This window comes from Seriola lalandi, unplaced genomic scaffold, assembly GCF_002814215.2.
Source record: "Seriola lalandi dorsalis isolate HSWRI2012SDOR001 ecotype SW California unplaced genomic scaffold, Sedor1 jcf7180002054692, whole genome shotgun sequence".
Lineage (NCBI taxonomy): Eukaryota > Metazoa > Chordata > Actinopteri > Carangiformes > Carangidae > Seriola > Seriola lalandi.
In genome coordinates this window covers 3,104,906-3,130,564 of record NW_019525245.1, presented here as the reverse complement: position 1 = coordinate 3,130,564, position 25,659 = coordinate 3,104,906, and the positions used below count along the sequence as shown (strand labels likewise).

At 39.8% G+C, this 25,659-nt stretch overlaps 1 protein-coding gene across 3 annotated transcripts; it reads left to right on the top strand.

The window, feature by feature from the left end:
• mapk14b (mitogen-activated protein kinase 14b) lies at nucleotides 1-25,606 on the top strand. 3 transcript variants are annotated; one of them, XM_087178620.1, is made up of 14 exons: nucleotides 1-141; nucleotides 1,242-1,373; nucleotides 5,333-5,453; nucleotides 13,191-13,320; nucleotides 16,944-17,002; nucleotides 18,135-18,246; nucleotides 18,618-18,647; nucleotides 18,852-18,899; nucleotides 19,033-19,147; nucleotides 20,076-20,147; nucleotides 22,060-22,139; nucleotides 22,674-22,752; nucleotides 23,108-23,281; nucleotides 23,400-25,606. In XM_087178620.1, the coding sequence occupies exons 1-14, from the start codon at nucleotides 132-134 to the stop codon at nucleotides 23,465-23,467; spliced, it is 1,230 nt and encodes a 409-aa protein (XP_087034746.1). In that variant the 5' UTR covers nucleotides 1-131; the 3' UTR covers nucleotides 23,468-25,606. The 3 variants fall into 3 exon arrangements, with proteins under 3 accessions (XP_087034746.1, XP_023279200.1, XP_023279193.1); XM_023423425.2 differs by lacking the exons at nucleotides 1-141; nucleotides 1,242-1,373; nucleotides 22,060-22,139 and adding an exon at nucleotides 21,459-21,538 and having other exon boundaries at nucleotides 5,007-5,453; XM_023423432.2 differs by lacking the exons at nucleotides 5,333-5,453; nucleotides 13,191-13,320; nucleotides 16,944-17,002; ... (7 more) ...; nucleotides 23,108-23,281; nucleotides 23,400-25,606 and adding an exon at nucleotides 2,120-3,676.
• The last annotated feature ends 53 nt before the right edge of the window (nucleotides 25,607-25,659 follow it).

The window sequence follows — 25,659 nt, the reverse complement described above, 5'->3', positions numbered from 1 at the left end:
GTGAAACCGGAAATGTCAACCGAGTGACTGCGAAGTAGACTGTATTATATCTCCACTTTATTATTCAGGATGGATTGCTAATTTAAAGGAAGAAACAGTCATATAGCATCGTCAAATAGCAACCTGCGAATATGACAAATGGTAGGTCAACTGTGTTGCGAAACTAGCCAAGAAGTGTCGGCAGCAGAACAGGTCATTCAAGTTAGACTACTTCTAGCAAAGAAGGCTAAAGCTAGGTTAGCTGTAGACGTGGCCCTGGGCAGCACTGTCAGTCTGTTAGCACCAGAAATGATTTTTCTTTACTCATTTTAACTGTGTTGTACTGCTTCTTTGTTACAATTACAAATTCACTGTACAGTTTGCCGTCCACAGTGAAAAGCTCTAAGTGCTGGACACATCGTATTTTTAACTGTCTACAAAGCAACTTGCTAACTAGCATCGATTAAGGTATCTAGCTTAAAAATCCAGGTAGCTACAGTCATTGGATCGAACAAGTCAAGACAAACCTGTAAGCATTTTATTCATCTTAGTTCTTAAAATATCTAACTTATTTTGAGCTCGTTCACTGCTGATGTGGTTACATGAACAGAGGTTATTAGTGCTGCTGTATCTGCAAGCACCGCTGGACTTGCAGAGTCAACAACACAGTTTGTACATGTTGGTTAAAGGTAAAATCCACATCAAGGCAACGTGTATATGTTGCTGTATGAGTGACTTCCCACAGTAGAGGCAATTTCAGACAAAACAGCACAAAAACAATACCTCTCCGTCAAACCTGGACGTCAGAGAAAGGACATACATTATATGGTGACAGGTTGTGCAGATGTGTCCATGTGAATTCACTATCAGTGTTGATACAGTGTCTTTAGCAGTTGCTCGGTTTTTCACTGTTTGTGGTGCAGCAGTATTTATTTCTACAATGAGGCTTTTTAAAATTAAAAACTAATTTGTGGAGTATCACTGCAAGAATCGGTGAATGTTATTCTATGGTGTGTTATTCACAACCAACTGTTATCAGGATGCTTTTAGATTCACAGATGCTAAATTAATGTGGACTAGTGCATGTAAACTCCCACATATTTTCATAATCAGGAGAGATCTATTGTTGTCATTTTTGTTTTGTCTCATTTAATTCAGCTAACAGATGTTGTTGTGTACTGTGAATAAGTTGAATAAGCTAAGCGAACAGCCAACTGGTATGTGAGACGGATTGATTGATATTATCCTTTCCTCTTCCGTAGTGTACTCGTTCGATGGCATCCTGGTGTTTGGGCTGCTGTTCATCTGCACTTGTGCATACCTCAAAAAGGTGCCTCGACTCAACAACTGGCTACTGTCAGAGAAGAAAGGAGTGTGGGGCGTTTTCTACAAAGGTAGATGAATGAATTCACAAGATGCTGATTGAACACACACCTACACAAAATGTCCTGGTACAGTAGACAGCAATCTAAGAACTAATTTTGAGTTAACATGTAATGTTATTATATTATACAGCCATTGCAATATGTACAGTTGTATGCAAAGGTTTGTGTCCCCCTGGGTAAATTGCATATATGGCTTATTTTGTTTAGAACTAAATGCAACCCCTGCAGCAAACAAACATTTCCATCAAATATTAATGCACTGTTTCTTGTGGATTAAAATAATAATGATAAACAGTAATTGTAGCACCATAGTAGGCCAGTGCTTTGTAGCCCCTCAAAACCTCAACAAACTATGTAATTTGGCAAGGGGTGCCCAAACATTTGAATGCAACAGTACAGTATTAGCAGCTTGAAGCCATGTTAGCACATGTTGTGCTGTTGGCCCTGTACTCCAGTACAATGGAAACTTAAATGAAAGAGGGACTATGAGTAGGATTTGGAGATTTGAGTTGATATTTTGATAAAAATCCACTTACGTATACCATGAGAGAGGACTTTACATCTGTTGCCCACTCACCCCAACTTTAATCTGTCATTAATTTTATTGTCACTTGGAGAGAATTGCTCATCAGTAGTTAAAGTAACTCATTGATACACATCTGTTTATATTTGCTATTCTACCCTTGTTCCATATGTTTGTAATTTACCTGCGGTTTTCTTCATTCATCCTCTTGATCCTCCATCTCTTTTCTCAGCTGCAATAATTGGGACGCGGCTCCACATTGCTGTGGCGGTTTCCTGTCTGGCTATGGCTTTCTATATCGTCTTCTTGAAATGATAGTCAGACTGGACTGGAAAGGACTGGACGGGTGCAGGGTGGGGACGGACTCATCTCAGTGGTCATGTACTAATCCTTGTTGCGGGACACTTCTAGGATTAAGTGACCGATGAAACCCCATTGCCCTGTGGACCCATGTGAGAAATACCCAGTGGTGCCCCCTTCTGGTGACTGGGTACATAACTGCTCCCTTAATAATGTGTGTGCACTACAGACAAGAAGGGCATCCTGAATCTACTCCACAGTTATTACAGAGGAGAGAGGCTGTTTGGTTACATGGTATCATTCTGTAGTTGGCTAATGCTGTTTATTGTCTCCATCCACACCCCATGATTATTTATAATGAAGGATGCAGGATCGAATGGCAGCGTGTGCATTATACCTTGTACCTGTACACAACCTAAAGTTAGCCTAGCTGTATATATTTGGAAAAAATATGACCAATAGAAATTTGCCAGAGGTTATGTCTGATCAAACTGAAAATGGATCAATACTGCTTGCTCCCAGCTATGCTATTTTTTCTGTATCACTTCTTCTGTCAAAGGTGGAGGGAAAGATAAACAAAGCTAATATATGAAGATGTTCTTGTATACACTATACATTACTTTTTTGGATCTCTTAACTTTTCTTAACAGTGCTGTTTGGCATCTCCCACATTTTCTTTAGGTTTGAAATACACATTTTATACGGATATGTATGTTGTATTTACTTTGACATCTAATACTAGATAACATGTTTTGAATGAATGTCATAAATAGTTACAAACTTGGAATTTAAGTCCCCAGGGAGTCAAAGTTCGATTGCAATTGTAAAGTGTCACAGAGAGAAGAGTAATAACTTTAAAAGAGACGTATATCAACATGTTGTGAAAATTGGATGGCTATATCAGACTTGACTGAAGATTTAAATGCAATGCCAAATAGGGATGGTGCTTCTTATGGCATCTAAATTGCATACTGTTACTCTGCGTTTAATTCTGCCACCTTATTTTTTATTACTAAAATAATTAAGTTGTTTTGGGAGGGAATGCGATGCAATTTTGAGTAAAACCTTGATCAGACAATTTCTGTGTTTGTTGTCTTTATAAAACAAATGTTAGGTTTCAAGTGACATATAGTGCCTATGCAATGTATAGTCCCTATAATGTTTTTCATCTTCTATTGGTTTACAACCTTGAATCACAGTGGATGGAATTTTGAATCAGCAGAGGACACACAAAAAAGTAAAAACATCCTCCAAATCAATCCAAAGTACAAATCTGAAATAATTGCATTGAGCCTATGGTATTTTGGTAGGTCTTTATCAGCTTTGAAGATCTGGACAGTGCAATTTTGCTTAAATTCTTCTATGCTTGAGGTCTGGACTCTGATTTTGGTTGGTCCTAGTCTCTTTTCAAAAGCCATCTATATGCAGCTTTGACTTCATATTTGGTGTTGTTATCTAGCTTTAAAATAAAGCATCTCTCAACAGCTCATCACAGGTTTTCCTCCAAGATTTCTCTGTATTTTGCTGCATTCATCCTCCTCTCACAGCCCCTGCGGGGCCTGCTGCAGAAAACTCCCAGAGAAATCCCCACAGCATGGTCCGGCCCCCCACCATGAGTCATAGTGGACATTCTGTATTTCTGCTGATGCGCAGTGTTGGGCTTCCACCACACACATCATGAAGCATAAAGGTCAAACATATTTTGGAACTACCAGGATATAAAACTTTTTTCTTTCATTTTCCCACCTGCTTTTGTAAAGGCAACAGTATTTGTATACATGTCTCCCATCTTACCCATTGAACCCTTTACCTCCTTCACACTTGTCGTAAGCCTTTTGATAGCTTCTGCCCCTAGTGCTCTTCTACACAAACATTCTCAGTTTTGGAAGACAACCCACTTTCAGCAGATTTACCACTATGGCATATTTCCACAGTATAATCTTATTGTACACTGAGGGATATTCACTGCTTTGGAAATTGTCTTGTGTCCATCCCCTGACTGGTTCTTTTCAATGTCATTGTTTAGGATAGGCCATTTTCACAACAGTCATTTTGAGAAAGAACAGGTGTTATTAACAATGGCTCTGTCTGTGAACCAGCATGCACAGTAGCAGGACCCTGAAGCTGAACCAGCTACATGTAATTCATCATTATTTTATTATTTACACTATGCTTTTCCTACTGTGACAAGTAAAAATCTCTTCCATTAAAATATATATATTTTTTTTGTTTCTTTTTCTTTATGATGTAGTTTTACAAATTGACTAATCAGCTGTTGGACCTTCCAGTATGATCAACTTACAGTAACTTGTCACACCTTGGTTACACAGGTGGTTTCCATTCAACTAATAATGCACATGTTATGAACATGAAAATATCCACATTTAGGAGTGTGCCATAAATGGGTGGATACTGCACTTGTGCAATCAGTTGTAATTATTATATTTGACAGATATTTTTTAACTATGACATTAAAGAGTCTTATCTGCTGATTTGTATAAAAATATCTTAACTGCCTTATTGTAGTTTAGTAGTAAAACATGATGTCCAAGGTGGTTGATATTGAAGGAACAGTTCATAATTGAGTGTATTTGTTGTGGTCACAGTAAATTGCTATTGCATCGTAATACCTGAGGTACATTTAAACAGGTAAGACATGTTCAGTCATTGACGATGGGTGATTCCCACTGTCGGCCACACTAGAGACGGGGCATCCCCTGGTTTCTCAACAGCGACCCAACTCTCGCGAGATAGTAATTATTGCCGGGAGCGCGCAGTGGCGTGCGCGTTCAGGTTTCCGCGCGCCCGCCCAGCGCAGCGAGAACAGAGCAGGGTGAAAAATCCAGCGAAAGCTAGTCCAGACTGAGCTTCCTGACCCGAGCGCGTTGTATAGAGGAAGTTGTCTCCGAACGCCCCGACGTGCAAGGAGAGGTGGGGATTTTTTTCTTGGCTGCACAACTGCACCGAATTTGCACGGCCAGCCGGTTGAAGTTTTGAGTAATTCGGGACCGTCTCCGTTTTGAGTTGCAGTGTGGAGCAGCATTAACCACACCACGTCGTGCCACACACACGGGGAGGAGGAGAGGAGAGAGGGCAGAAGTTTCCGCTGGCTTGTTTTGTCACTGCGGGGCTGGTAAATCCGCAGGAATGTCGCAGAAGGAGAGACCCACTTTCTACCGACAGGAACTCAATAAAACCGTGTGGGAGGTCCCGGAGCGCTACCAGAACTTATCTCCCGTCGGCTCCGGAGCTTACGGATCCGTATGGTAAGCAGTTGTTGCAGAGTAGTATCGAGAGCACACAGCACGATTGCACAACAGTAAAACGGGTTCCCACCACCCTCAGAGGCCCGTCAGAGCTGCCTCCCCGCCGGCTGTTTATCAGTCTGTGAAGGGTGCCAGTGATAGAAGGGAAATGTTGATTGTGCCTTTTGTTTACACTTTCATACTTTGGCTGTTACGAATTGAGGGCGCACCGTGCACGCTTCGGGGTGGCTCGCATTTCTTCGGTGGGCGGGTGGGGATTATTTTTGTTTTTGTGCACATTCTTTGCTTTGCTCTCTTAGTTACGCTTGTCCTGTAAACACCTGTATGTCCAACTAGTTTCCAGAAAACACGCTGGCAGCTCCAGAAGCAAGTTTAATTACCTCCCCGGTGTTACATTTGCAGATGAACTGCTTATATTTTTAATGGCTTATCAGTGTATCTTTTGAACAAGGTTGATGAGTGGCATGTCCATGCTTGCATCATCAGCCAGAGTGGTGCCTCCTCGTGAGATATGATCTGTGGTCATGATAACAGAGAGGGTTAACGACACCCGAGTGAAACAATCGCCTTCCATTGCAATAGTATTATAGTCCTGCATGTACAACCTGGCACTTTACACATCCGGACATTGCATGCATTATGCATTTTCAGTTGGGTGCAGCCTGCAGAGTACCAGAAGGTCACGTGGTTTTCAGAAAGTAGGCCCCCCTCGTGCATAGTGAGAGCTTTCTATAGGAGCTCATCCAACGACGATGATGACTCTAGAATGATGTCACCCTTTCTCCCCTTGTGGTACACCCATGACTCACAGTCCCGAGGTTAGGTAGTGGCCTCAGCTCTGACGCCTTTTAGTCATCACAATGTCATGGACGGCATCGTATCATAATTATAACTTCACTGTTAATTTTGACCCTACTTCCATGTATATGTATGTGTGTTTTTTCCAGTTATGAGTGGTGAATAAATGGTAAACCATGACCTCATTTGGTCTTTAAAGAAAATCACTGGAAAGGAGATACTGGTGCAAATGAAAGGCATTAAGATATGCAGCGCCTTTTATAATAGAAATCCATGTGAGAGGTATTCCTGTGACGTGTACTAATAATATGTGTGAAGACTAAAAGTTCCAGAGTCTGCACAAAAAAAGGCCGACAGCATCATTATCTCTCTGCTCTGAAGTTGCCTGTGAGGAAATTCCTTTGTGTTTTCCTCTGTACTTGACTATACCCCAAACCAGAGCCAGGAGTTGTCAGCTTATCTCTTGGAAACATGATCACAAAGCCTTTTGAGTGTTATAGCTTTCAATGAATTCTGTAGGTAAAGTGGTCCAAACAGCAGGCTGTCATTAAAACTCTTCAGAAGGTTTGTGTAAAGTATAAATAACCATGCAGTACCTACTCTAGCATGTCACGGCTGCTGGTCAGCCGGACACATGCTCTCAGTCGCCTGCCGGCAGAGTCTTTGTTGCTGCTGCCACGATGTTCCTCAGGTTCTCAGTTTGAATTCTTCCCTCTGTTTAAATATGGAGAGCATTGAATATGTGGGGTTTTAAATAATTTTCCTCATCAGTCTGTCACTCAGATACAAGACTTCTAAAAAAAAAAAAAACACACTTCCACCGTCTCCTTATTTCTGACCCATGTTCTGATTTTTTTTTAAATGTCAGACTTGGAGGAGATCCAGAGTTATTGTGTGGAAAGAAAGAGCTTACAGTGAATGCTGCTGGTGGGGATTACAGTATGGACTGTGTGCTGAGTGCCTCGTGTTTTTTAGTTTAGGTTTCTCAGCTGAGCAAAAACAAGCCTGAAACAAATGCAGGCCCACAGGACATATATGTCTATTAATTTAATAGTTCTATATCAACTTCAAAATGATAGAACTAAATATCCAAATATCTGTTGCCAAACATTATTAAGCTTTTTAATAAACAATTTAAATAATATTTTAGATGAGATAAAATTATAAAGCAAATTTAGAGTGGAAATAATTGCTGCATGGCACTACAAGAGATTTTTCTTCATCAATAACAGATATCATCTAAAGCAGTTATTGATAATCAGAGTATGGAGCCAGAGATGCTGTAAGAGAAAGGCATAGGATCCTGAATTAAAAAGTCTTAACACCAAAGATGGCAGTTGTGTGACACATGTCCTGTCTCCTCCCATGACAAATATATCAAGCTAATCGTGTTGTTGCACTGATGAGTGAAACCTTGTGTATATGTGTTAGAAGTATAACCTGTGGGGGACAAAGGAGTTTTAAACCTTATTTTGTACAAAAGTGCCAAACATTTTAGTCTGATTTTACAGGTGATTCTGTGCATGCAGTTTTTTTATGTCCCAGTGGCCATTGAATGTGCAGTTATGACTCTGCCCATTCATTTAGATGCTCTGGTCTTGAGCCTGCTCTTGTTAGCCTGAAATAACTGCCCAGGGGTGTGCCAAGATGGCTGCCGATAATGCCTATAAGGACTTTGCCGAAACTCATGTAGGAACATTATGTTTTCCTGCTTTCTCTGACATTTATATAATTGTTTTTTGGTTGTTCCCCAATTCTCCAAAAACAGTGTCATTTAAAACCGCTATTGATTTGTTTAGACAGCAAATTTAGAAGACAACAAGTTCTCTCAGCACAGTCGGCACTGTGGTAAAAACAGGTGCCATGCTTAACTGCTCTGTATACTTACATTTCTCATACTTGAATATGAATAAAAAGTGATTCTACTCATTTTTTGTTACATGTCCAGCAAGTGTTTATTTTTCAAGTTTTCACAGGTGTGTTTAGTGCTAGCTCTCAGTTCTCAGCTCTGACGGCTTCTTCAGTGGTTTCAGCACCCAGCAGCACATGCATTTCCTCACCAGTCAGGCTCAGCTTTGAAGCTTTTTTCCCCTGGTCTCATGCCTTCTTCATTCTTTATATGGCGTCCTTAGCGGCCATATGTAGCTTTACATAGTTTGCTGATTAAGAAGGGATTGAATAATGAGGCTAATCTGGTGAGAAGGTACAATATTGTGGCAAGCTCTGGCTGACGCACTTGGTTTTAACCTCACAGAAATGTGCACTGACTTGTCAGCTCTCCAAACAAACAGTAGGCTCAAGCTTGAAACCAGCAATTTTACATGACTTTAGCTCCAACACTCATCTGAGGTACATGACAGAATGCATCTGTGATGTCAAAAGAGTAAAACCATTCATTTTGGTATGAAGTTATGGATCAGGCTTGTGAGCCTCAAAATATCTTGGCATGCAGACATCATGGGCACTGTGATACTTAAAAAGGGAGAACTTTTAGCTGCTTTCAAAATGTCCAGCCAGTAGTGTCCAAAACATTATTGTTCTCGTGGGATCCTGCTTTCTAACATGAAAAGTAGAGCTGGAAAGATTCATTGGCTGATTTTAGCATATTGCATAGATATATGTGTGTGTGTGTTTATGTTTTAAAAATAACTATTGGCTGATACAGTTGGTTCTAAAAGTCTGGGACCACTTTTCCATTCCACCACTTGAATGGGAAAGTGGTGTCTGAGAGCTCACTGTAACAACAGTCTGTCTGTGATCATCTAAAATGGATGTAATCGGAGAACATTTGTACAACTTTCTTTTTCATATAGTTTTTCTTAGTCAAAGAAAAAAATATGTTAAGCCTGCCTGTGTGCCACTAATTATACTTACTATAACTCACTTATTATAACACAGTATATTTACCCTCAGTGATGGGCGTGCTCCTTAGATGGAAAGTATCAAATACATGGCATTCCTGGAATTTAGGCCCATGTTGCATAGACAGATGTTTCAGCATATTGCTGGTGTTTCCACCCTTACTTGAAATTACCATACACACATTACAACTAGCACTGTCATCATGTTTCTTTGTAAAATGAGGCCACGTTTTGGACCATTTCTTCCTCACTGCTGTGACTCCTCCTTGTTGCAAGTTTCCAGCAGCGTAGACACATGAGTTTGATGCCATTGTTTTGCAATGCACAGCTGTCAGTAAAACACTCATTGTTAAAAGGAATTGATAAGCTCGGAGGCATACCACTCTGATGGTTTTGACTATTTAGAACCGCTTCTCAACTGGAACCGGTTCTCGATTCTCATCCCTAAGCAGCGGACAGGCCTGATCAGGCTCATTAAAGTCACTAAGCCCATATATTCACAAACAGTGCATGTCTCAGTAAAAAGATGCCTAACAATTTGCCTATGAAAGCTATGAGTTTACAAATCTACAAAACATTTAAAAAACACAGGCAAAGTGGATAAACTGGAGGACTCATACTTGTTTAAGTGTTGTTTAAAAGTCTAACCACTGTATCTGAACTATTCACAGATGAAGGGAAACTTTTAGTTTAGTTAGAAAAGTTGAAGCATATGTTATTTGTTGTCAGTCAACTTCATTTCAAAGATCAAGTGGACACGGCATTTAAATACTTCTCAGACTTGATTTTCAAACTTCCGAGCAGAGCTGCAGAAACCACAAGTTTATCTGGGAAATGGAGGAGGGATAGTTGAGGAGTTTACTTTAATCAGTATCTCTGTTTGCAGAGCAGATCGGAAAATTAGTGTGTTTAAATGCCATGTAATAATTTGATTACAGCTGAGATTATTGCTTTTGCTATGTAAACACTTTAACCAGGTTGTTTTACATGCACTAAGGTTATTAGGTTATTATCAGTATGCCTGCCATATGTACACTGAAAAGAGATCAGTAAAAACCCATTTACCTTCTAACACTGATGTGTGTGAGTGGCACAAATGAATTAAGGCATTGTGAGAAGCATTACTGTGCCTTAGGTCATTGAGTGCATAGCAGAACGTTTACTGTTAAAGATTTAGATCTCACAGAGTACATCATGATGATGTGTCTCCAGCTACAGGAAAGCAAGATGACGACAGGGAATATGGAATTGATCACTGTTTATCTCACTATTAATCATTTTAACATGCATGCAGATGTTTTGGCTATTTTCTCCCTGTTGTGCTGGTCTTCAACATGTCTGTTCTGTCAAGTATATGCTTGTAATATGGTTCTGACTTTGACATCAGATTTAATAGCAAAAGTAGTAATGATGATGGATAAAAACATGCTATTCACTGGGTTTTTTGAAAGTTTGTCACCAGTTTACACCATATATATATATATATATATATATATATATATATATATATATATATGTATGTGTGTGTGTGTATATATATATATATATATATATGATATAAGTTTAGGCTCATGGTAACACTTATTATGTAAATTACTCAAATTTTACGTGTGTGTGTGTGTACCAGCCATGATTGTCAGCATAAATGTACCCACGTATCAGATTCTGAAAGGGAAATTTATGCATACATGTACAGTTTGTGCAGATTGGACAAGGGAGAGAAAAACACCATTCATGCATCAGTTAATCTTAACTAAAAGCTGTACAACAAGTCCATCACAGTTTTGACTCTGGTGTAAACATTTATTTCCTCAATTGTGGGTAATTGATAACAATTTTACACAACAGCCGTTTATCCTCTCCCTTGAATTTCTTGTGAACTTAATTTCTGAGAGAGTGAATTGATGGAAAGAGGAAGGAGGGTACACTTACTACACACCTCAAAAAGTCATGTACAGTTCACATTTGCCTGTGCAGTAACTTTGTCTGTTAGTCAACATACTGTGTATGATCACTGCTTCCCCATGATGCTGCCCTCTAAACGTTGCTGCTTTTACAGCCCACATTTTTATGGCCATTTGTTATTGCACTTCCATTTATTACAGACTAATTGTGTGGTGTATGCTTAGAGCCGTCTTGTTTGTCCTGCAGATTAGCAGGAGTTTTAAAGACAGTGTACATGTGACTTTGTTTTGTCATTTACCTTTGGTATAGTCTTTGTTTACTGAGTCTGAGTTTTCCTCCACAAGTGACATATATAAAAGTTGTTCTGCAAGCCAGGAACATAGAGTACATTGGGTGTGGAAGATTATCTCTCTCTCTCTTACTGGAAAAAACACGCTGCTTATCTTAATGTTCTCACTATGGATTCATGACACTTAGGATTATAACTTAATCACCAACACATTATTATAATCTAAAACATAGGAGCTCCCAGTCATAAGTGTTAAAAAGGTAATCGGTTTAGATCTTTCAATCAGTTTGTAAAACATATTCAGAGAGGAAATGATTATCATCTTCTCCTGTAACATGTAGTATTGACACGGCCTTGAGCTGAACTCAGACTGGGTCGGTAGTTCAGGTAGTTCAGGTAGTGTTAGTGGTTAGCTCCTTTTGTATAAAGACGTTTTGACTACTCCCTGCAGTTTTGATGGGGGGGGGAGTAAACCCCTCAGTTTAAGTTTACACCCCCCACAAGGTTAGACCGCAGTGAGAGGAAACGGTATGTGTCTGCACAAAACTGAGCACAGATTTTTTTTTTTTTTTTTTTTTTTTTTTGGACTGATTTTGCAATCATCCATTTGCAATTTAGCTCAAGTGATTGACCTGGAAGGAATGTGGTTTATTGTAAGTGGGTTGTGTTCCCTCACAGTACAGGAAATGCAGCAATGTCACGCTTCTTGGGGAGGCAAGGCCCATCTGCCTCTCTCTCACTCTCTACTGCCCTCACAGTGTCTTTGTGTCTGTCTGAGTCTTCATTTGTTTTTGTTTTTTTAAATCCTGGCAAAAGCATGGCTTGTTTCTATCCTTAGACTGTGTTTTTAGTAACACTGCTCACTTGAGGTTTATTTTGCCACAATACAACAGGAGCCCATTTCATTTTCAGCTTTTATGTTACACTTTGTTTGTCCATGTTCTTTCTGCCACACCTACTTTTTTCTTTTTCTTTTTTCTTTTGCACTGGCTCTATGCTGATAGTCGGGTATTCTGTTACATCATTATAATGAAATGAGTGAAATAATGAATGAGGACCAAATCAAACACAGCCATGCGTACTCATGTGCACAGCTCCAGCAGAATCACAGGGCAGGTGCTGGTTTTGATTGATTTGATTTTATTCAGTTACTCAGGAAAAACTGGGTCACAAAGATAATTACCTGACATTTTTTTTTATGTCTTTGTTTGTTCCTGTTTCGATATGTTGTAATACCTCAGTGCTTTTATAACTGGAACAACAAGACACTAACATGGATTGCTTTTATTAACAGACATGTAGAAGTCAGCAGAGCTTTTTCTTTTTTTATAAAGAATTAAGAATATGAAATTCTTATCGAGCTGTAATAACAGATTTTCAGAACCCAGTGTCAAGTGTTATTGGACATCATGTGCTAAGCCGGACAGTTGAGGTTGAGTTATATTTGTGGAGCCAATATCCAGGAACATGTAAACAACATTATTATATAAAAAAAGATTGTCTGCCTCTGTCTGAACACTGCTTCATGTAACCAAATGTTCACTGACTATCATGTTGTTGATATGTTTTTTTTTTTTGTAAACAAGTGGTGGGTTTTCACACTCTTGTGTTGTATATAATACTGTTGATATTTAATAACATGTTCAGTCATGTTCCCCATACAGCCTGCAGAGTATAATAAGAAGCGAAACCAAGAGCTCAGTGTTATGCAATTACTTGGGCTTTGTTTACTGGGTTCTGGCCACCTACGCAGTCTAGTGAAGTACCTCATCATCAGTTAAATCATGTTGTTGTATGACAATTGTTATTAGCCTGATGTAATGAGTTTTTTTTTACTGCTAATCGCTTTCAACTACATGTTTCTTTTTTTCCTTTCTTTCTCAGTTCAGCGTATGATGTGAAGACAGACCTGAAGGTAGCTGTGAAGAAGTTGTCTAGACCCTTCCAGTCCATCATCCACGCAAAGAGAACCTACAGAGAGCTGCGGCTGCTCAAACACATGAAGCACGAGAATGTAAGTCACCTGTAGTCAGCCCACCGCTACCTCCACCCCCCGGCCTTAAATCTCTGGCCAGTCGGACTCCTGTGTACAGTATATGCATTGTTCTGTAGATTAACTCTGAAGGAAAAGACTGCAAAAGCAGCCACTACTTCCAATTGCCTATAATGTTATATGTGTTTTATTTGGAGCATAAGAAGGTTGAAGCTTATTTAGCTCTGCTCTCAGGAATGTGACTTTGTGTATGGACAGCCACGTGACCTAATAGTTGACGGGGAACTAAAAATAGAAACTGAAACCAGTAAACACATCTGTTTGATGTCAGATTTCTGCAAATGATTGTCCAAATTTTGAGTGTAAAAAATTGAACTTTGAGCTACTAGAAAAGTCCCATTTCCATTCACACAGACTCTTTTTGTAAAGAAGGTAAGAAAAATCCTTTTTGAAGACACCGTAATGCAATGTATACAGGGTACATGCATACATCACTAAACAAACTAATCCACTCTGTAAACATTCAAGGTCTAGAAAAGGCGGCTAAGCTATAGAGTAGAGCTGGGTGTGCAACCCAACACCTCACTGTCCCTCCAGCTAACTGTGAAATCCCTCCTGGCCACACCACAACAACAGGAGCTGAACAGTATAGGTGGATTTATGAAAAAGCAACAAACTGTTACGAAGCACAAAGTGGTTTCTTGTGTTAGTTTCACGTATGGCAACATAAACAAACATGATCGCACTGGCCTCAATAAAAAAGTGTGTGTGCCGGGGGGGGGGGGGGGGGTGCGATGTCCTGTGAGACGAGCGTTTCCATGTAAGTGATCAAAGGGAACTACTCCGTGAGCAGCGAGTCACCAAACAGCTTCAGTCCCATCACTTACTGTGGTTTCATCTTATTTTGTTGCTGCATCAATCTTGATTCCTTCAATTTTACTTCTCATTTTTTTGCCCACTGGCTTTAGTTACCCTCCAGCAATCACTGCTGTGGTTCTGGTTTTCTGAGTCTCTTGTGTGCGTGTGAACGTACCGTGCATACAGACATTTGCCCACATACTAAACACAAACACAGTCCCAGTTCCTGTGTGCTACTGCTGCATTCAGCTAACATTTTGAACAAATAGAGAGGATCCTTATGTGTTATGTAATGGCAGTTGTATGATTCCTCAATCTGAAGTGCAAGTGATTGGTTTCTGTAAGCTGTGTGGGATCAGCTGGTGATTGGTATGTATCAGTGTGTGAGTAGATAGGTTTCAGTTGGTTCTGCTGGGGTCTTTTTTAGAAGGATAAATGGGGAGATTTGCATAGAAAGTTTTCCCAGTAATTCACTGTTAGCTAATGTAATAGGTAGAAATGGCTTGTTATAAGAGCCTAGTGATGAGTGATGGGGTGGACTGCTACTTTCTCTTGTCTCATCAACCTGCAGGCACAGTGAAGTGAAGCAGTTTTAGATGACGCACTCATAGAGGAAAAAAAAGAAACTGCAGCTTGAAGAATTATGGAACATCTCAAAGGGGAAAACCCACCAGCAGCAGTTACACACCAAAAGTATAGCCGATCTCACAGTGAAATGAAAGCCCAACTTTAGGAAGTTAATGTAATTTCAAATGAACATTATTTTACCTCGCCTAATTGCCTTGAAGAACTCATTACACACACACACACCATGGAATTCATGCATCGGCTATTCACCGACTCTAGACACTAACATATGCTGGTGTGTCATCAGCCTGATAAATGACTGAGTGTTAAGTTATTAACAAGAGATCAGATTTGGGATTGTTGACACTCTTAGCATGCAGAAGTAACTTTAAAAATATGACTGATTTCAAGTTACTTCTGGATGCTCTGATTTATTTAAATGTGACCAAAAAGAAAACAGTTTTTGCATGCGTGTGTTTAGACAAGTGGCCAAGAGGAAGCACTTTATGTAAAGAACACCACATGCCGCTTGCCACCCATCCTGAAAAAAAAGGTTCCATATGAAACATCATATTTCATATTCAGTTCTTGCATGCTCAGCTCAGCACTCACAACACATTACTATTCCTGGATCCTGTTTTCTTTACCAACCTTTATTTCACTGCTGGAACAGATTGAACTCTCTTGTTTGGGAAGTAGTGTTGCATGGTGCACTGGTACTTCTGGTAAAATACCTCAGTGCATTCATTTGACAAACAAGTTTTCAGGATTATGTAGAATCAGAGCCCGTATCATAGTGCACAATGAAAGCTGTCAATGTCAGTAAAACACTGCCATTGTATAGTGTAGTGGGGCAGTCATCTTACTTAAAAGGTTATTTTGCAATTTGTGATCATTAATGAGCATGTTCTCGTCTGGTTCTGTTTCATCATAACAGGAAAGATTGCGTAAAGCTGTGCTTTTTTGTTCTTAAAGCATCAAAGTGTTTTAATCCCCACCTATGCTTTACATAGAGAGTGAATCTGTGTTTTGCTCACACTGTTGCCAGGAGACTCCCTGGGTTTGGATTTTTGGAAAGCCTGAGTGAACCAATCAGCTGTTTGTTGTGGCTTCAGTCCACCAATCAGCTTTGGGTTTGTGCCCTGTGTGGGCGGGCTGCTCCTGTGTTTTTACAATACCTATCCACCTCACTCTCTCTCACCAGGGGGTGGGGGTGCTCAGCGCTGCTCTCTGCCAGTGTGTCTGTGTGTATATGTGCGTGCATGAATGTGTGCATACGCAGTTACTGAAGATAAACACACAAACGCATTTCATTATCCTCTAATGTTTCCTCTTTGTCCTGCATCTGTCTTTCATTTTGTTCAAACTGAGACATTGCATAAAACAAGCTTTTTATGTACATCATCTAAGTGTTCTTTATATGCAGCCTGTCATATTTTGTTGGTTTCACACATTATATATGGCTTTCCTGTCATGCAGTCACAAACTTGCATATCTTGCAAGTGGCATGCACAGCAGGGGAAAGAACATGCCAACACACATAGTCTCTAAAGCCTTTGTAATGTCTGTGATGAAAAGCAAACAATTAGCCATTGTTGAAACAAGCATGGGAAACCAGTTAGATGTACCTAAATCTAACGTGACACATTCCTCTCAAATTTATATTTTCTTTTGTTCACACGCCTGTGGTGTCTCGTCAATGGACAGACTTCATCAGATAATGTCTACTGCTTCCTCTGAAATGATATGACTCGTGTTTATCAGCCAAATTTGTGTGATGTAATCACTTCATGACCAAAACGGGGTGAAAGGATAACCTAGTGTATGTTACCTAATATGAAATCGAGGAGGCGAACTTGAGTAGTGCAGCAAGGCAGGAATTCCCTGCTTGTTTGACTCAAACAAATGAAACTTGAGATATTGCAGAAAGGGAGAACATCAAGTACTTTGATTCTGTAGAAAAGGTAGAAATGTCATACTTGGGGACTGTCTGTTGGTTGTGCTTATCAACAAACAACAACTGTGGTGATTGTGGTATCAGGGAGGAAATAGCACATGTTTTTATATTAAAGACGTGCATGCTGATGATGTCCCAAGTTATCAAGTGGTTGTTTATACAACACCAAATGAAAACTGTTTTTGTTCATTTGGAATCTCAGTCACATAAAATCATTTGTGTGAATGTTTTCTGACCTCTTGATCTCTCTTTTTGCCTTCAGGTGATTGGCCTATTAGATGTTTTCACACCAGCGACAAGCTTAGAGGAGTTCAATGATGTGTAAGTCACTTTTTCTCTCCCTTTCACTCCTATCCTTCAGTTTTTTTCTTCTTCTCTGACTCCTTGGTGTTTGTATTTGAAGTTCATTTCTCTGCCTCCTTACCATCTGAGCCTCTGTAGTTTTAATTTCTCTCATTGTAACACAGTGAAACCCTTCACATTGGCAGATGATTGCAAGACTAACACAGAGCTGACACTAGAGTTACAAACACATTGTAATCCCACAGCTCATAAACTTCATGCAAGTCCGGCATGTGGCGCATTGTACCAAGGTGAATGGAGGGGGAACATGTGCGCTGTGCACATCACAGCTAGTCTCCATGGTAACAGCCATCTGGCAGTCTCTGGGGGTTGTGTGTGTGTGTGTGTGTGTGTGTGTGTGTGTGTGTGTGTGTGTGTGTGTGTGTGTGTGTGTGTGGAATGCTCAATCAGTGTCCTTGAATTCTCCGTTGTCTGCGTGCTGTGGCGTCATCAACATGTTGCACATTTGTGGAAGTGTGAGATGGACCTACAAACACAGACTCCCGGCACTGAAGTGGAGCTATACAGACTGACATTTCTCTTTCAGGTGACCAGTAACACAGACAGAAACGTGCTAAAATGAATCCTTATAGTGAACTGTAAGAGAGGCAGATGCATGCACGATGCTCACAGGTCAATGTCTTGTTGTAGAATGGGGTCAGATGGAGCAGATATACCAAGCACAGACTTCACATAAACACTTGTGCTACAGTTGGCCTTCTTTTGCTGATGTGTTGGCTTTCCACTATCAAGAAAAGAGTGAAACAATTCTGCCTTTCCCTTTTTACCAACAGTTCCTTCCCCATTCTTCCTTTAAGCAAGAATGAGTTATGCATTTTATACGAATTTTATATATATATATTTTCATACAATATAGGCATACTTACACAAAATTGTAATGTAGAACCCCTCAAATGAACTCATGTTTAATTATGTTATTAGAGCAGAAAGTTATTCTACGAAGTGCTTTATGGATCATAACACCACAAGTAATAATAGTCAGTAAGAGGGACAGTGAAGGCTCCAAACATGAATTAAAGAAAGCTTCAGAAGATGGAGGCAGACATACTGACATTTGGAGACCATATCTGATTGGCTGTATGATTTGCAGGTACTTGGTGACCCACCTAATGGGGGCAGACCTCAACAACATAGTCAAGTGTCAGAAGCTGACTGATGACCACGTCCAGTTCCTCATCTACCAGATTCTCAGAGGCTTAAAGGTTAGTGAACACCATGGTGAACACCATTAGCGACACCATTTCTTCAGCTTGATACTGGAAGTTAAGATACTAACTTGTCCTTTGTCAATCATTCTGGAGATTCAGTAGGAAACTGTTGTCTGTTAGTCTAACTGATGGCCCATTGAATCAGAATTGGCCTTTTTTTTATAGACTTTCTGTAATTTGACCTTTGACATCTGACACAGTAACCCCAAACTAAAACTGACCACTGTCAAGGTATTTGAGACTGAAGTTACTGTAAACATAAAACAGTGTAGCACATATTGTAGTTTTTCTAAGTCCTGTATCTGTATTGCAAACACTGTCATCTATTAAGTTGTAAGTCATCATTATTTTATTTTCTCCCACAGTACATCCATTCTGCTGATATCATCCACAGAGTAAGTGATGACCCTGATGCATGAGCTTGAAGTTGAATAAGTTTTTTTTTTTCTTCTTCTTTTGTCCAGAGAATACATTTCCTATACTGATCAAACCTTTTGAAAGTGGATCAGTCATAAGGTGTTTGACAAACATTTACAAGGAGAAAGATGTGCATAACAATGGCAGCGGAATGACTTCTGTCCTGCCTCTCTTCTCCTTAGGACCTGAAGCCCAGTAATCTGGCCGTGAATGAAGACTGTGAGCTCAAGGTCAGAAATGGTGGACTTACAACAATTTTCACTGTCAATGACTTAACTGATCATTTAGTGGAAGCCGTCTCCTTACCTTCTTTTCTCTCCGTTCATTTTTGCTACTTTTACAAACAAACATCACTTCATGCAGATCCTGGACTTTGGTTTGGCGCGGCACACAGATGATGAAATGACAGGCTACGTGGCTACCCGGTGGTACCGAGCCCCAGAGATCATGCTCAACTGGATGCACTACAACATGACAGGTACATACAGACATACAGTCATAATTATTTTGGGCTGCAGCCGAATGCAACATTACATCTTGTCTGATTTCACATAATTGAAATTGTGTAGAAATAGCTTTCTAACATCTGTGTGTTTAGGGTTTGATTTGACAAAGGGGCTTGAACAATAATGGAGAAAAAAAAATAACATTGAGTTTTTTGTTGTTTGTTGTCTGCTGACATAAAAAACATAATTTCAGCAGATATATTTAGCTTTTTCTTCTCTGGCATCACTCGTTAAGTATTTGTTACACAAGAAATGATGAGGGTGATTTTAGAGGAACTAGGACAGCTTTTCAATTTTCTGCCTTATTCATCATGATGTTAAGGTGCAGCACTAGCCAGAGCGTCCAAAGCAGACGTGTTCCTTGCTGGATGGCATTTTATTCTGCTTTAAACTTGTCATACATGACGATGTGACTTTGACATAATTGGTCAGATAAATGATTAATGTTGCATTTTGCTGTGCCAACAGCTGGTGAAAGTTTTTTACTCCACATCATAATTTTAAGAATATAATATTACACTTGGCAGATGTAGCATTTTTTTCACCAGAAATGTTTGGTTTCTGTTGCCAGGATTTTAGAATAAAACAAAGTTCTGCTTTATCCATTATTTGTTTCGCAGCTCAACAGCAAATGTTAAACAGATTCTGAAAAAAAAGGCATGCTGAATTGTTGAGCTCACCACAAGTATTAAAGAGCCTTGTGTTGAACATTGCAAACTGAAATCCATATGTGTCCCCTGTGCAGCCTTATTTCCCCCTGAGCTTGTGAATTTTAAAAAGTCACTTTGGACAAAAGAGACTATCAGATAAATGTAATGTAACTGATACTGAATATGAAGTAGGTAAGTTGTAGCTTGTTCTAAAGTATTCACCATGCTGCATATTTTTTTATTTTAATAGTGGATATCTGGTCGGTGGGCTGCATCATGGCTGAACTACTCACTGGACGGACGCTCTTCCCTGGTACAGACCGTATCCTTCCACCACTGTCACTGCCATGCAAAAATAAAATGGCTTTTTGGAGTCAATTTGTAGGTATTGGGTGCTACTTGAAGGGGTAGTAGATGGATGCAATCTGCTCTCTTTTGTATATACTTGTGATTAGATTTACAGAAGCTGCATGAGACACAAAATGTTGCTTTGTTGCGAACACCACAGGGTTTCAAACACACTATTTTACTGACTTCAAGCTGCCTCAAAAGCTGTGGTGAGTATTGAATTTTGTGAGCTGCATGCCAGAATAGTCAAGGAAGTGTGTGTGCGTGTGCGCGTGTGTGTGAGCGTGTGTGTGCATGCGCATTGGTGCGTGTGCGTTGGTGTGAATGTGATAGAACTTAGAGCCCTCTGTGGGTTATGATTCACCGCTGCCCGCTGTTTTCTCCACTGTTTCTCCACAATACAGCACACCTTCCTGTTTCCCTCCCACAAAGCTTCCCATACACAGCAGCTGAGCATTCAGATGTTTCAACACAAAAACTCACAGGAAGACACAGTGTAATTATGACACACACACTCAAAATTCAGAAGTTGGCAAACACACCTCTTTGGCCATGGTCCTGTTTAAGATGAAAAACATGAGTTGGCTGTTGCATAATGTGTTTGTGACTCCTGCTCTAAATGATCAATCAAACCTTCCACTCCTTTGCTGTGTGTGTGTGTGTGTGTGTGTGTGTGTGTGTGTGTGTGTGTGTGTGTGTGTGTGTGTGTGTGTGCCCTCTCACCAAATTTAAATTTCCAAAAGAGGTGGTAGAGCTGCCCACTCACAAAGCTTAGTTGGATACACAGCAGTCTCTCTGGTCTGTCTCATTTTACCTGTCTCAATGAAAGGTGAGCTCTGCTCGTGTGTATTGAGGCTACAGGTGTGTGGGAGGAAATCTGACGGAGCAAGAATTCAAAAATGAGCTCTGGCATCTTAGAAGCTCCCACACAATATAATTACAGGTGCAGTGTGCAGGAGCTGTGCCCACTATTAACTCCTTTTTGTATTGATTTAAAGATTGACAACACACCTATATTAATGTACTAGTGATAGCTGACACTTTAGAATTTCAGTAATAGCTCAGATACATATACTTTTATCAGGCTGGGTTTGGTGTAGTTTGTGAGAAGCAGACACTAATATTCACGGACTATGAAAATGCAGTTTAGCATGGTGTTTGCTGACACTTCTCGTGTACCTTACTTGTAGAACTGCAATGATTGCAGTTCTGTTGTACCTCTCACCCCTCTCTCCTTATCCAATACCTTCCATTCCTCCTGTTTTCCTTCATGTGAGTGTGGTAGACATTGATCAGTTGAAGCTTATAATGATGCTCGTCGGAACCCCAGGGCCTGAACTCTTGATGAAAATCTCTTCGGAGTCAGTGAGTGTCAAGTACCATCCCACCTAGTTTTCCTGCACTGCCCCTCCTGCCTGTGTCTGTGTTGCCTCCATGTTGCCCTGGCAAGAGATCAGACAGTCTACTCTACTACTTTGTATTGATGCTACCACCTCTAAGCTGCACTCTGAAAGTGTGTGTTTTCTAAATGGCTTCATTTGCACTTCAGCACAAGGCTTCGATTCCCACTTGTCTTTAGCATGTACTATGACTTCTTACAGTCTACTAAGCTCTTTATATGAGACGGTAAGAGGCCTCTGGTACAGCACTGGGTTACAGTGTCCATAAATCTCTTATTGTAATACAGTTAAAAACAGTCAAGGGAAGCTGTAAATCAAAGCTCAGAAACTGTCTTCCTCCCTCTTCCACCCTCTTCATCCTTTACCCCTTGTGTGTCACCCCCCTCCTCATTTTATAACCCCACCATACACAAACTACCCTAACTACCCATGCTCTTTGATATGCTGACCTCCATGTTATGATGCCCCTTGACTCAGAGGCTGTAGATATAAACCAGCTGCAGCAGATAATGCGCCTGACGGGGACACCCCCAGCCTCCCTCATAAGCAGGATGCCCAGCCATGAGGTGAGACACGTGCCCTCCGCCTTCCCATGTGCCCCAGCTCTCCCCCCAGCTGGTATCGGGGGCCGAGCAGCAGCCGTCCGTCATCCTACATACCCACATTCCTGTTTACAGATAGATACCGTTAGAACTGTTAGAATTGATGTATTTAAAACATTTCCTACCCGTCTTTTTCTGCATATCAGCCTCTGCTCTCACTCCACTTATTCTGTTTCCTCTCTGACTCACCGTGCTTGTTACAGCAAGGCTTCCCAAAGTGCTTTGCCAGTGCAGCCAGTGTATTCTGATGAGCTGTCTGTTGCATTGGTAACACATCTTGATTCTGAAAATTAGGGCACAATATTTCATTCGTTTGATTTGGGTGTTGATTAAAGTGATGAAAGATGATTAAAGATGCACAGTATATTATTGCTTCAGGTAAATTTAGTAAATTAAGTATGTGAAAAGTTGTCCAGTTTTTAGCTGTAGCATTATAAAGGCCTTTAACTACCCGATGTCTTTAAGATGTTTCACAGTTTTGTTCATTGTTTCTCGCAGGCAAGGAACTACATTAACTCACTTCCCCACATGCCCAAGAGGAACTTTGCTGATGTGTTCATTGGTGCCAACCCTCTTGGTAAGTTCCCTTCTCACCATCAGGCTCTGGCTTGCAAAGCTCCTGGCTCACTGAGTCCCTCTAGTGGTATCGAAAAGACACTTTTTTGTGAGGGTTAACCTCCATTACTGTACATGTTTAATCACACAGTATGAAAAATTCTGTACATAGCTATGGAATTAATGTTTTAACACTTATCCATGAATGTTAAAGTGCTCTCACACCTGCAGCTTGGTTCATTTGGTCCAGAACAAGATGATGGGTAACTCACTGATGGGTGCTACTTTTTTTAGTTTGCTCTGTGCCCATTTACTTTTGTGCTCTGTCTTGTACTTTCTCTCATACTCACCACCTCTCATCGCTGCTTGTGTTAAAGCGGTGGACTTGCTGGAGAAAATGCTGGTGTTGGACACAGACAAGCGGATCACAGCGACTGAGGCTCTTGCCCATCCGTACTTTGCCCAGTACCACGATCCAGACGACGAGCCTGAAGCAGAGCCTTACGACCAGAGCTTTGAAAGCCGTGAGCTGGAAATTGAAGAATGGAAGAGTAAGTTAGCACGTTGTGGATTCCTAGGCTATCATTTGAGTTGAAAATGGATAGATTTAAGTTATATGTTCTATATATTGGTAAATAATTCGTATAAATCCTGCTTTATTTTTCTAAGAATTAACCTACGAGGAGGTACTCAGCTTTGTGCCACCATCGTTTGATGGAGACGAGATGGAATCCTGAGGAGGAGGCACCTTTTCTTCCATCATTCGTTTTCCAAGAGAGACTCTTTAAGGACTATCAGTCTTATGTGACTATCCACCACTGTCCTCGCACACATGCACAACCATGACATTCAAGTGCCTGCCGTCATTCATCTCTGGGGGACGTTGCGATATCAGAGATAAAACTCTACATCCTGTTCATCCCGCCCCCCAACTTTGCTGTTTTTTTTTTTACCTTGCATCCCAATGTGCTGAGGCAGACTTTAATTCTCCTTATATTTTTAGTGAGTTTTTGCCCCAGACATTTATTATTTATATTGTGCCCCCTCTTTGATTCAACTAGAAATTACATGTCAGTATCCTAAAGCAAATTGGAGATATTGAACTGCTGATATGTATTTTAGTAAGCTGTACTCCTTAGAAGCAATTAATACTGTAGGAAAAGTTTGAAACCATGACGTGTCTAAAGTTGATCTTTTCTCCATACATTAAATTAAATGTTATATCTATCAGTGCACAGAACTGTGTAAATATCACAGCAAACAGTATTTGTACAGAAGTACATCAGACAAAACAGTTACCATATGTGTGTAATAGTCATTATTTGCTGGGAAACACCTCAGCTGACCCCTTTGACAGTATGAATTTTATTACTATAGTTTAGCCTAAAATTACATAAAAAATACAGTATGTAATTTATTATACATGTGTACAGAATAGGCTTAAATGTGAAATATTCACCTGTAAAAGGAAAATTGAAAGCTTCATATTTCTTATTGTTGGATTTGAGTTACAGTGTCCCATTTTTAACAAAAATCTGAGTTTGGAGAGTATGGCTTATGTATCACCCTTTTAAACATTTTGTCAAATTTCCACTCCTTTCTTCCATATCAATTCTTTTAGCACTTCTGTGTTGTCGTTTCATAAGAATGTTTTAGCAAATAGTCAATGACAGGACCACTTCAGCATGATAAAGCCAGATTAGGCTTAGTAGTTTATTATATTTGATGTTTTCCATCTCAACATCAACTGACAATGTAATTTAATCATATTGCATTTATAAAACACAGTACTATTAATGTTGAATGTTGGGGGCGACAGTTTGCCCTGTATTTATGATCTTTTGTTATGTTGTTTGTATATCGATGTAAAAGAGAATATTATTTGTCAGAATTTAAGGTTCCTTTTATTATTTATGGAGAGCTTACTGTATCAGAAACCAAATGTATCAATAACATCAACATCAATAATCTCATATGTCAGTTGAGCCATGGTGACTGCAGTTACAGCTTGTGTATCAGAGCCAACAATGTCATTAACTTGTTGCGGACAACCATATCAGTTAAAATCTTTCCGACAAACTCTGCACATCTTGCAGTTGTTTCTCATTAGTTCTGAGTTTTTAAAAAGTTGCTGAAAATGTATTTATCTTATTGTGTTCCCTGAGGTACTGCCTTCCAAAATTATTCTGTTTTCAAAGAAAAAGGCAATAGAAAACATATCTAGAAATCAAGGAAAAAGTAAGTATTACAATTCAACATTAACCGACAAACCACTGTAGACTACTCATGTTGAAGTGTGAAAACATTTATCAAGAAAATGTGAACAATTTTAGAAATCAAACCGCACTCTCATGTGACATACAAGCTATATCCACAGTTGCTCTGGTTAAGTCAACCATTGATATCGGTGTCTTCACAATTTCATTTGCAACTGCTTTCATGTAACTTTGTTTTCATGTAGTCCTTTTTCTAATGTATTATTTTATTCTTGTGTGTTAAATCAAGATTTGATGGTATTCTGTAATATTGATTGTTTTTATGAGCAATGCCAGAACCATATTTGTCATTCATTTGAAAAATTTTGTAGGGCACGTTTGTGGAAAAGAGTGTACGTTTACTCACTGGATGCTGAAGGGCAATACTGAAGCCTCATACTTTGTCATTTTAAAAGAACTGCTTTGATTAGATAGGGTATTTATCTTGTCCATATCCCAGTGTCGGCAGTTAATTTGGTTATTGGTTATGCTTTATTTGCCTGAGATGTGTTCATATCTTTTTACTATGTTCTTTATCACATGTACCAAGACAGCAGGCCACACCACCTGTAAATACCACCATTAGAAAATAAAGACTACTATTTTTCAAACCTGTAACAATGTACAGTACATCGTGTTTCATTTTAGCTGTCAAGTATCCCACCACTGGGCGG

Excerpts from the sequence above, each read along its gene's own strand:
- mapk14b (XM_087178620.1), top strand. Across the intron at positions 5,454-13,190 it reads GGAGCTTACGGATCCGTATG|TTCAGCGTATGATGTGAAGA; the intron begins GTAAGCAGTTGT and ends TTTCTTTCTCAG. Across the intron at positions 18,900-19,032 it reads ATGAAGACTGTGAGCTCAAG|ATCCTGGACTTTGGTTTGGC; the intron begins GTCAGAAATGGT and ends CACTTCATGCAG.